Here is a 13,037-nt window from a genome sequence, read left to right as displayed (position 1 = left end):
TATTTACGAAGCGGCCTTGTACCATAAGACACCTTCCACTGCTTGAAGCAGTGCAGTGGTGGAAGTGCGATGATACTAGGTAGGAGTATTTTATATTGATAGACTTGGTTCCACTTAATATTATATTGTATAAATGTCATGCCTTGAAAGTGGCTCGCAGGCTTATACGCTTTGGCCAAAGGGTTAACTAAATGACCCTTTTTTCAAGAGATATATAGGTATTTCACTGTGTATTTTTGTCACATTGGCTGTTTCTCTGGACATCTTTGTTTCTTGTTTTAGGGTATAAATGGGCTAAGCTGAGAGGTGACTGCCAGTTTCGATGCTGCAGAGCGGTGACCTCCCTACTGTGAATTAATTTTCTAAGTATTAAAACTGTGCCGGTTTAGCCCTTGAGCAATTTGGTAGCCCGGTAAAGTAGTGTAGCAACCCCTCTGTTTGAGTTTGAAAAAATACATTCATTTATTTGTTTAACTTTTTTGAATTATACAAGTCTCCCTCTTGGGAGACCCCTCAATCAGGTTAAATTTACATCCAAAGTCTTGGAACATTTGGGAGTTTAAAATGGCCACTAGCAAGTCAGCGAATATTGGGGGGAAATATTGCGACATATTAATGCATCAAACGGTTATATTATGGCCATCCACAGCTTGCTGAAAAGTCATGAGAACGGCAGATTTTGCCAGAATCTCTATACTCCGATATCTTACATGTAATCCCTACATTTGTAAATATTTCAATGCACTAATTAAATGACACATTTTTTCCTGGAGTTTTTGTAAAACTCAAATTCAATAATGCTGCAAATGTTAATTTATGTTGAAAAAGAGAAAAAAAAATATTACGCAAACTTAGTGTGCAAAACAATTGCATTTGCACACGTTTTCTAAAAATTACATTTTATAAGAACAAAATAACACAAATTATATTTGGGGGATCCCAGCTTTAAACAGCATAATATTTAGTGACACCAATGTAGTTCATAAGGACACCAATCTATTTACTGTATCGGAGGCTCCTTCATTAAGAAACAAATCGATAATCACAAAGTCAGTTCAGAGGTGGGTGGTTACCTTATAATCTACAGCAAGGAATAAGGTGAAGATACTACCCTTAAAATACACACCCTAAATTGACTGGTTTGTGGTAACTGCACCCAGCTGTTTAACACATTCATTTTGAGGCTTATATACAAAATCACCTCCATGCTGGGCCATTACTCTACAAATACAGTACTGTATATGTTCTGTACTGTATATAAGTGGAGTCCACACAGGGGCATGGTAATGCTGAACAGGTTATGCGACATACAGCAAAACCTGTTAAGGAAAGGTTCAGATTCACCATAAAAGTGTATTCTTAGTCAATGGCCTAAATCAAACTAAATGTTTAGCTTCCAAATGATTAACAAATCCCCAAACCTCAACCTAATACAGCAATACTGATGCAGGAAAAATGTCGTCATGTGTGGCATATATTTTATTAAATGAACATACAAATAGTAGCCTACAGTATATAGGTATTGCTATTTAAGTAAAGGAGAAAGTAGCTTTTTGCAAGCTTAGAATCCCATGTACTGTATGAGAACAATGATATATTATGGTAAATAAGAAGGTATTTTAAAAGTTGTCTTTTAACTTCTTGTTTCACCACAGGACCTGTGACACCCCCATACTCCTTCCTGCCAATCCTTACTCTCATTTAATGACTTCAATGTTCATTCCTCAAAACCCAACCTCAATGTAAGGGTGGTGTCAACCTAATATTGATAACACTCAGTCTTCTTACATATATGAATTACTCTACAGGGTTTAAACGAATCACACCTACAAATCACCCTCTTACACATCTCAGTGAAACTTCTGTGTGATTGCCCTCTTACAGTTCAGGATTATCCTCCTACACACATTAGTTGTCTCCATACAAATCATAGAGACCAGGCATTAAAAAGGAACCAATTAGATCAGCTTTTAAAAGTTAGAAGGAACCTCTTGCACACATTAATTGCCCCTATGGTCTTCAATGGGATCACCCACTTATACACACATCAGTTGCCCTATAAACCACTATGGAATTATCCTCTTACACACATCAGTTACCCTGTAGATGACAATATGAGCGCCTTTTACACAAATTGGGAGTTATTCATTAAACTGGGATAATGACGATTGGGGCCCTATCTCATGGAAACACAATGCCTGGATCATTTTATTGAACAACCCCATTATGTGCCCCTTAGACTTATATGGGATCACGCTATTAAGTCCTGAATCTTGTCTATAAACAGATCTATGGTTTGGCAGTTAGGATGCATCAATGCATTAAAGGGACTGATTATTTGATTATTTATTGTGGTGAAGACAGAATGGGTTATCACTAAACTGAACCAAACGGAGAGATGAATTTGCACCACCATGGCAAAAGGGGACTACACCCAGAGATGAGAGATTTGACCACGTAAACCTGATTGCCAGGCCCAACCAGTGTTGGTTTAACACCTCCCATTACAAATAGAATTACAATGGGCTCCATAACTCCATAGAGCAGCGACCTTGGGTTCTTGTCGAATCTATGTTAATATTGTAATACTTCTTTGCTTTACTTTGAATTGCCTTTTGCAAACCAGAGTATGGTGCTTTGGAATATATTGTTGACGCGCTATTAAAAAGTAGTGGTGTTGTCCATCATTTCATGCGACTACTTCTCATGAGGGAGAATATATAAGGGGGTATAAGGGAGAATATATAAAGGGATTATAAGGGGGAACATTTATTTTTTTTTCTAAAGGTTTCTGCCATTTATACTTTAGGAGCCAAAACCTAGAAGCCCTTTTTAATATAAATCCTTTTTTTTTTTTCTTATAGAGTGGGTTAGGAAATAAAAAAAATAATGTTGAGGTACTCATTACGATCATACATTAATAACTGGAATGCAGTAAAACCAGGATCTTCTTTAGGAGATGCCTGCTACTCAGGGCAGGTGGTCTATTTAAATTAACTTGTATTCCCCGACATGTAGGGACAGAAACACTGACTGAGAAGGAATACAGTATGAAGGACATAGATAGGGAACAGTGTTGGAAAAGGGACATTTGCAATGAGGAGGAGCATTAGGGACAGAATTATAAGGACAGGGGACAATTACATAAAATGAGTCACAGTAATAAGGTGCATAAGGGACAGTAAGACAAACAGAGGACAGTAACCAAGCTATCTGTAATATATCATTTGGGGAATGTAATTAACCCTTCCAATGCCAGGAGCCCCCCCCCCCCAATGCTTTTCTTAATGTACATAGTGCCGTACATAATTGTTTCAGCCACATGCCCCCTGCCCCGCAGAGCTTACAATCTAATTTTGTTTCCAGGGCACAAGAAGATAGAGGGGCTTATCCAATGCAAGGTCAGAAGGAGTGAATACTGGGAGTTAAAACAGGTTCTTCCAATTCAGAGGCAGTGAAGTTACCACCCCCCTACTCCTTTTCCAGGTACAACACATTGCAGTCACTGGGTGAGATACTCACAGTTTGGGTTGAAGATTCGGGCTGTATTTGCCCGTAGTTCGTTTCTTAAACAAGGAGCTCATGTTGCTGATGCCCTCAGGGAAGTGTGAAGTCTTGGGACAGCAACTGACGTCTTGAGCTCTTCTTAGATCCTGCTTCAGGTATCCAGAGCAGGCTGGGGCTTCCTGGAGCCTGGGAGCTGGGGCTTCCTGGAGCCTGGGAGCTGAGGGTTCCTGGAGCCTGGGAGCTGAGGGTTCCTGGAGCCTGGGAGCTGAGGGTTCCTGGAGCCTGGGAGCTGGGGCAGGTTTATGTTCTATTAGGTGCTACAAGACAGTGGGATCTCCCTCTCACTCACTCTCTAGGTGTTATGAGGCAGTGGGACCTCCCCCCCTCTCTCACTCACTCTCTAGGTGTTGGCTGCAGGTTTTGGGAACTGCAGGTACTCAGTGTCTTCAGATCTTGTTCTGCAGGTAGAAGGAAGGGGCGTGAGCTGAAAAGGCTGGGTATACTGTGAGGTTATAAACACACCTACTGTACATACCGTATCAGGGAGGAGCAAGCCACAGCCTGGCAGTGTGTGACACACAGAGAGAGACAGGGTCACAGCCTGGCAGTGTGTGACACAGAGAGAGACAGAGTCACAGCCTGGCAGTGTGTGACACACTGAGAGACGGGGTCACAGCCTGGCAGTGTGTGACACAGTGTGTGACACAGGCAGAGTTATATGTGACAGCTCTAAATTGGGTTGAAGATTCAGTCCATTTAATTTAAGCTGCAGTCTCTAGTCTGAACCAGTGATCATACTGTAGCATAAGCAACAAAGCACAAACATTCAATCTCAATAGTATATAAGCAGGTGCGGGTCTGTGTTTATTTTTGTACATGTGTGAGTGTGCATGGAGGCCAGCGGCTATAAATGGCAGAGGGCACCATTATTAACTCCCCAGTTGTCAGCGGTTTCCCCTTCGGCAGCAAAGAGGTTAATAAACTGGGAAGTTGGGAGAGGGGGAGAGAGGGAGAGGGGGAGAGAGGGAGAGAGGGAGAGGGGGAGAGGGGGAGAGGGGGAGAGAGGGAGAGGGGGAGAGGGGGAGAGGGGGAGAGGGGGAGAGAGGGAGAGAGGGAGAGGGGGAGAGAGAGCACACAGGCGGAGCTTCAAATGACAGCTACAGGCTGAGGGAAGGAGGAGTTACATCTGACAGCATGAAATGCTGATATGCCAATAACACCAACATGATTTGCTGCTACACTGTGTGATTTTATATTTACTGCTACACTGTGTGATTTATATTTACTGCTACACTGTGTGATTTATATTTACTGCTACACTGTGTGATTTATATTTACTGCTACACTGTGTGATTTTATATTTACTGCTACACTGTGTGATTTATATTTACTGCTACACTGTGTGATTTATATTAACTGCTACACTGTGTGATTTATATTTACTGCTACACTGTGATTTATATTTACTGCTACACTGTGTGATTTATATTTACTGCTACACTGTGTGATTTATATTTACTGCTACACTGTGTGATTTTATATTTACTGCTACACTGTGTGATTTTATATTTACTGCTACACTGTGTGATTTTATATTTACTGCTACACTGTGTGATTTTATATTTACTGCTACACTGTGTGATTTTATATTTACTGCTACACTGTGTGATTTATATTTACTGCTACACTGTGTGATTTATATTTACTGCTACACTGTGTGATTTATATTTACTGCTACACTGTGTGATTTATATTTACTGCTACACTGTGTGATTTTATATTTACTGCTACACTGTGTGATTTATATTTACTGCTACACTGTGTGATTTTATATTTACTGCTACACTGTGTGATTTTATATTTACTGCTACACTGTGTGATTTATATTTACTGCTACACTGTGTGATTTATATTTACTGCTACACTGTGTGATTTATATTTACTGCTACACTGTGTGATTTATATTAACTGCTACACTGTGTGATTTTATATTTACTGCTACACTGTGTGATTTATATTTACTGCTACACTGTGTGATTTATATTTACTGCTACACTGTGTGATTTATATTTACTGCTACACTGTGTGATTTATATTTACTGCTACACTGTGTGATTTATATTTACTGCTACACTGTGTGATTTATATTAACTGCTACACTGTGATTTTATATTTACTGCTACACTGTGTGATTTTATATTTACTGCTACACTGTGTGATTTATATTTACTGCTACACTGTGTGATTTATATTTACTGCTACACTGTGTGATTTATATTTACTGCTACACTGTGTGATTTATATTTACTGCTACACTGTGTGATTTTATATTTACTGCTACACTGTGTGATTTATATTTACTGCTACACTGTGTGATTTGTATTTACTGCTACACTGTGTGATTTATATTTACTGCTACACTGTGTGATTTATATTTACTGCTACACTGTGTGATTTATATTTACTGCTACACTGTGTGATTTATATTTACTGCTACACTGTGTGATTTATATTAACTGCTACACTGTGTGATTTATATTTACTGCTACACTGTGTGATTTATATTTACTGCTACACTGTGTGATTTATATTTACTGCTACACTGTGTGATTTTATATTTACTGCTACACTGTGTGATTTTATATTTACTGCTACACTGTGTGATTTTATATTTACTGCTACACTGTGTGATTTATATTTACTGCTACACTGTGTGATTTATATTTACTGCTACACTGTGTGATTTATATTTACTGCTACACTGTGTGATTTATATTTACTGCTACACTGTGTGATTTATATTTACTGCTACACTGTGTGATTTATATTTACTGCTACACTGTGTGATTTTATATTTACTGCTACACTGTGTGATTTATATTTACTGCTACACTGTGTGATTTGTATTTACTGCTACACTGTGTGATTTTATATTTACTGCTACACTGTGTGATTTATATTTACTGCTACACTGTGTGATTTTATATTTACTGCTACACTGTGTGATTTTATATTTACAGCTACACTGTGTGATTTTATATTTACTGCTACACTGTGTGATTTTATATTTACTGCTACACTGTGTGATTTTATATTTACTGCTACACTGTGTGATTTATATTTACTGCTACACTGTGTGATTTATATTTACTGCTACACTGTGTGATTTTATATTTACTGCTACACTGTGTGATTTTATATTTACTGCTACACTGTGTGATTTATATTTACTGCTACACTGTGTGATTTTATATTTACTGCTACACTGTGTGATTTATATTTACTGCTACACTGTGTGATTTATATTTACTGCTACACTGTGATTTTATATTTACTGCTACACTGTGTGATTTATATTTACTGCTACACTGTGTGATTTATATTTACTGCTACACTGTGTGATTTTATATTTACTGCTACACTGTGTGATTTTATATTTACTGCTACACTGTGTGATTTATATTTACTGCTACACTGTGTGATTTATATTTACTGCTACACTGTGTGATTTTATATTTACTGCTACACTGTGTGATTTTATATTTACTGCTACACTGTGTGATTTATATTTACTGCTACACTGTGTGATTTTATATTTACTGCTACACTGTGTGACTTTATATTTACTGCTACACTGTGTGATTTTATATTTACTGCTACACTGTGTGATTTATATTTACTGCTACACTGTGTGATTTATATTTACTGCTACACTGTGTGACTTTATATTTACTGCTACACTGTGTGATTTTATATTTACTGCTACACTGTGTGATTTATATTTACTGCTACACTGTGTGATTTATATTTACTGCTACACTGTGTGACTTTATATTTACTGCTACACTGTGTGATTTATATTTACTGCTACACTGTGTGATTTATATTTACTGCTACACTGTGTGATTTATATTTACTGCTACACTGTGTGATTTATATTTACTGCTACACTGTGTGATTTATATTTACTGCTACACTGTGTGATTTATATTTACTGCTACACTGTGTGATTTTATATTTACTGCTACACTGTGTGATTTTATATTTACTGCTACACTGTGTGATTTATATTTACTGCTACACTGTGTGATTTTATATTTACTGCTACACTGTGTGATTTTATATTTACTGCTACACTGTGTGATTTTATATTTACTGCTACACTGTGTGATTTATATTTACTGCTACACTGTGTGATTTATATTTACTGCTACACTGTGTGATTTATATTTACTGCTACACTGTGTGATTTTATATTTACTGCTACACTGTGTGATTTTATATTTACTGCTACACTGTGTGATTTTATATTTACTGCTACACTGTGTGATTTATATTTACTGCTACACTGTGTGATTTATATTTACTGCTACACTGTGATTTATATTTACTGCTACACTGTGTGATTTATATTTACTGCTACACTGTGTGATTTATATTTACTGCTACACTGTGTGATTTATATTTACTGCTACACTGTGTGATTTTATATTTACTGCTACACTGTGTGATTTATATTTACTGCTACACTGTGTGATTTTATATTTACTGTTACACTGTGTGATTTATATTTACTGCTACACTGTGTGATTTTATATTTACTGCTACACTGTGTGATTTTATATTTACTGCTACACTGTGTGATTTTATATTTACTGCTACACTGTGTGATTTATATTTACTGCTACACTGTGTGATTTATATTTACTGCTACACTGTGTGATTTATATTTACTGCTACACTGTGTGATTTATATTTACTGCTACACTGTGTGATTTATATTTACTGCTACACTGTGTGATTTATATTTACTGCTACACTGTGTGATTTTATATTTACTGCTACACTGTGTGATTTATATTTACTGCTACACTGTGTGATTTGTATTTACTGCTACACTGTGTGATTTTATATTTACTGCTACACTGTGTGATTTATATTTACTGCTACACTGTGTGATTTTATATTTACTGCTACACTGTGTGATTTTATATTTACAGCTACACTGTGTGATTTTATATTTACTGCTACACTGTGTGATTTTATATTTACAGCTACACTGTGTGATTTTATATTTACTGCTACACTGTGTGATTTTATATTTACTGCTACACTGTGTGATTTTATATTTACTGCTACACTGTGATTTATATTTACTGCTACACTGTGTGATTTATATTTACTGCTACACTGTGTGATTTTATATTTACTGCTACACTGTGTGATTTTATATTTACTGCTACACTGTGTGATTTATATTTACTGCTACACTGTGTGATTTTATATTTACTGCTACACTGTGTGATTTATATTTACTGCTACACTGTGTGATTTATATTTACTGCTACACTGTGATTTTATATTTACTGCTACACTGTGTGATTTATATTTACTGCTACACTGTGTGATTTATATTTACTGCTACACTGTGTGATTTTATATTTACTGCTACACTGTGTGATTTTATATTTACTGCTACACTGTGTGATTTATATTTACTGCTACACTGTGTGATTTTATATTTACTGCTACACTGTGTGATTTATATTTACTGCTACACTGTGTGATTTTATATTTACTGCTACACTGTGTGATTTTATATTTACTGCTACACTGTGTGATTTTATATTTACTGCTACACTGTGTGATTTATATTTACTGCTACACTGTGTGATTTTATATTTACTGCTACACTGTGTGATTTATATTTACTGCTACACTGTGTGATTTATATTTACTGCTACACTGTGTGATTTATATTTACTGCTACACTGTGTGATTTTATATTTACTGCTACACTGTGTGATTTATATTTACTGCTACACTGTGTGATTTTATATTTACTGCTACACTGTGTGATTTATATTTACTGCTACACTGTGTGATTTATATTTACTGCTACACTGTGTGACTTTATATTTACTGCTACACTGTGTGATTTTATATTTACTGCTACACTGTGTGATTTTATATTTACTGCTACACTGTGTGATTTTATATTTACTGCTACACTGTGTGATTTTATATTTACTGCTACACTGTGTGATTTTATATTTACTGCTACACTGTGTGATTTTATATTTACTGCTACACTGTGTGATTTTATATTTACTGCTACACTGTGTGATTTTATATTTACTGCTACACTGTGTGATTTTATATTTACTGCTACACTGTGTGATTTTATATTTACTGCTACACTGTGTGATTTTATATTTACTGCTACACTGTGTGATTTTATATTTACTGCTACACTGTGTGATTTATATTTACTGCTACACTGTGTGATTTATATTTACTGCTACACTGTGTGATTTATATTTACTGCTACACTGTGATTTATATTTACTGCTACACTGTGTGATTTATATTTACTGCTACACTGTGTGATTTATATTTACTGCTACACTGTGTGATTTATATTTACTGCTACACTGTGTGATTTTATATTTACTGCTACACTGTGTGATTTATATTTACTGCTACACTGTGTGATTTATATTTACTGCTACACTGTGTGATTTATATTTACTGCTACACTGTGTGATTTTATATTTACTGCTACACTGTGTGATTTATATTTACTGCTACACTGTGTGATTTGTATTTACTGCTACACTGTGTGATTTTATATTTACTGCTACACTGTGTGATTTATATTTACTGCTACACTGTGTGATTTGTATTTATTAGTTGAGCTTCCTTTTATTCTGTACACAGGTGAACTATTAGCAATGTAAAGTAGTGCTGCCTCCCACAAACAGGTCACATGTGTAGTTGCAGAATAGAGTTGCTAATCCTTCTATTTGGGGATACTGTCCTGAATTTGTAGGAACATGTGCAAGCTTTGGCAGAAAAATGTCCCACATTTGGTGACGGCCTGCATGTTTATGCATTTGAATGCGTTAAGAAGTCACTATGGACTTCAAATGTGCAGGGTGTGCAGGTAAAAGGAAGAGACTGGAAAGAAAGTTAACTCTGAAGGTGGAAGAGTAATACATTCATATACATTATATGCTTCAAACCATCTATTAATACACTTTTTATTAATTGTGTTATTGTCATGGACCAAGATTTCATATTTCTCTGTCTCCCTTTGCAGCTTATGGGATTCATATCTCCCTAGTTTAGCTGCCTGTTATTTACCCTGTCCCAGCAGCTTGCTGCATGTGAAAAGGCAACATTTTTGATACACATGTTGTTTTATTCAGTCATAGTCAGTGAGTTGCTATAGCAACCTCAGCCTTTCCCTCAGAATGGGCTAGTCCTGCCTCCCCCTCTGCCTTGCTGACAGGTAATCTGTCCCCAGACTATTCCTGCTACCCAGTTTCCCTCACACTTCCTTTTACTTCCTACATTGGCTGAGTGAGTACGTTTCTGTTACCCCTCTACTGGCAAGGCCTTATCCTTTTCACCTTTCCCTACTATCAAGCACATTCACTATAGAGACATTCTCTCACAACACCATCTTCCACAAGTGCCTTTGTGTATCTATGCTTTCCTCAATAAAGTGAAGAAAGACAAAGAACTTGTTGTGCTTGTAACAGGAATGAGTTGAAGCTATCTGGGCTATTCATACCACACGTGACTCTGGCCTCAGAATAGTTATAACACATCAACCGAAGAGTCTAAATATTGAACCCTTTGTCAACAATGACTTAATAATTAATATATAAATATATTATATTCATATATATATTTTTATTGACATTTATTATTGAATACATAATTAAATGGTTACACATTGTCTGTGATTTTAATGAATACCATAATAGTTATTTATTATTCCATGTAACCAAGGTAACCACGCTGATTCTGGCACAACGAAACCCTCCACCTCCTGTGCTCCATGCTACCCAGTGCTCTGCAATGGAAAATGAGAGATCGCTGTCATTTTCATACAGCTGCAGTGCTGCGGTTGGTCGCGTGGCTGCGAGAATGGGCTGGTCAACGGTGTGCAATTACTTGACAGTCCGCGGCACACCACCTGGCAGTCGGTAATGGCCCACCGGGATTAACACAGCGGGGGTCCCTGCGTCTGGATGGAACCCGCGCTGTGTGAATCCTACTGGGCTGCACCTGTCTGTAAGGGACGCGCAGTAATAGGCTGAATCAGTCACTCGCGCTCTAACAGGCGATCGCACGGCTTTTATTTATTTATTTATTTTAAAAACCTTCCTTAAATTTTACCCCACAAATCAAGCATCCCAATAGCCTGCCCTCTGTCACTCCTACTACCCATTGTGACCAAGCACTGCCATCTACAGCACTTACTCCCTCACCTGCTGTCTCTGTAAATGTCCCATTAAACCTCTTAGATTGTAAGCTCTTCGGGGCAGGGATTTCCTTTCCTATTGTCTGATTTTGCTGCACTTATTGTATAATTATAATTCCCTGTACTGTATTCTTTATGAAGCGCTGAGTACACTTTTGGCGCTATATAAATAAAGACATACAATACAATGCAAAACACAGTATTGTAGCAGGGGTTCTCCGGAGCTGAACCAAATTAATTTCAGGCCTGGGGACCCTGTGCTTTCTGAGTTACAGGCCCCTTTATGGGGTGCCGATATCTCCGCCATATTTAAATTCTCCCGCGTCATGTGAATGGGACATTTTAAACGATGCGGGGAGATACCGGCACCCCATAACGGGCCTGTAACTCGGGAAGCATGAGGTCCCCAATACTGAAATGAATGTGGTTGAACTCTGGAGACCCCCTGCTTCAATACTGTGTTATCAAAATAAAATGAAAGCAACTTTGTTACCTTAGCGGTGGAAACCTTCTCCCCACTGTGGCAGGAGTCTTTAGTGCTGTCTCTGTGGGCCCCTCATACTGGGAAACCCTCCCTAACTCTGAAAACAAAGTTGCTACCCTTTCACAGGGCTGCGAGAGTCCTGGAGACCCCCTCCTCCTGTTCCTCCTGGGATCTGAGGAAAATATCCAAATCCCAAACATTTATAAACTTGATTCTCACCCCTATTGCTGGGCAGAAAGGAGAAAGCTATTTAACTAAATACTTCCCTAAACCTAAAGGGTTGATCTTTCCAGTACCTTCTAGAAGGAAATAACTGACCAATCACTGTGCTGAAGGATTTGCAACATAGCATTGGTTACTTCAAATAAGTTAGAGGAAAGTAGTTACAACTAGGGCCCGAAAAGGATTTAACCCCTTATTTCCCCAATCAGTTTTAGCTCCTGGAGGGAGGTCTCAGACCTCGGAAGTATTTTAGTTGAGGAAGGCGGTACCATTCCAGGCTGTTGCGGACAGAATGATGGTGACCTTCTGGATGGAATTAATGAAGGCGTTAGTGTGCCAGGCTGGGTGCGGTTGGTACAGTAGTGACCTGATGGGGTCTCTGTGCCATCTGGAATGGCTAGATGAGCACGAGCTGGGGGTATCCCTCGAACTCCGGTAGATGAGCAATCTGGCTGGGTCCCTAGTTGGGGATAAATATTATATATTTTTATATTATATTATTAATTAAATATTATATATATTTGCAATAAATAAAAGCTGTGGCCATTA

The 13,037-nt window shown here is 37.4% G+C and overlaps 1 protein-coding gene across 1 annotated transcript in view; it reads right to left on the bottom strand.

Moving 5' to 3' along the window:
* The window catches only part of PPL (periplakin), a 75,462-nt gene extending 71,483 nt beyond the window's left edge, over window positions 1-3,979 (bottom strand). The window contains exons 1-2 of the mRNA XM_075566160.1: window positions 3,766-3,979; window positions 3,523-3,693 (exon numbers count right to left, since the gene is read on the bottom strand). Coding sequence (XP_075422275.1) covers window positions 3,523-3,584 — 62 coding nt within the window. The 5' untranslated portion in view covers window positions 3,585-3,693; window positions 3,766-3,979. The remainder of the gene's footprint in view (window positions 1-3,522; window positions 3,694-3,765) is intronic.
* Between the last annotated feature and the right edge of the window lie 9,058 nt (window positions 3,980-13,037).

Source organism: Ascaphus truei, chromosome 11, assembly GCF_040206685.1.
Source record: "Ascaphus truei isolate aAscTru1 chromosome 11, aAscTru1.hap1, whole genome shotgun sequence".
Lineage (NCBI taxonomy): Eukaryota > Metazoa > Chordata > Amphibia > Anura > Ascaphidae > Ascaphus > Ascaphus truei.
Note: the sequence above shows the minus strand (reverse complement) of the source record. Positions and strands in the feature narration are given on the sequence as shown.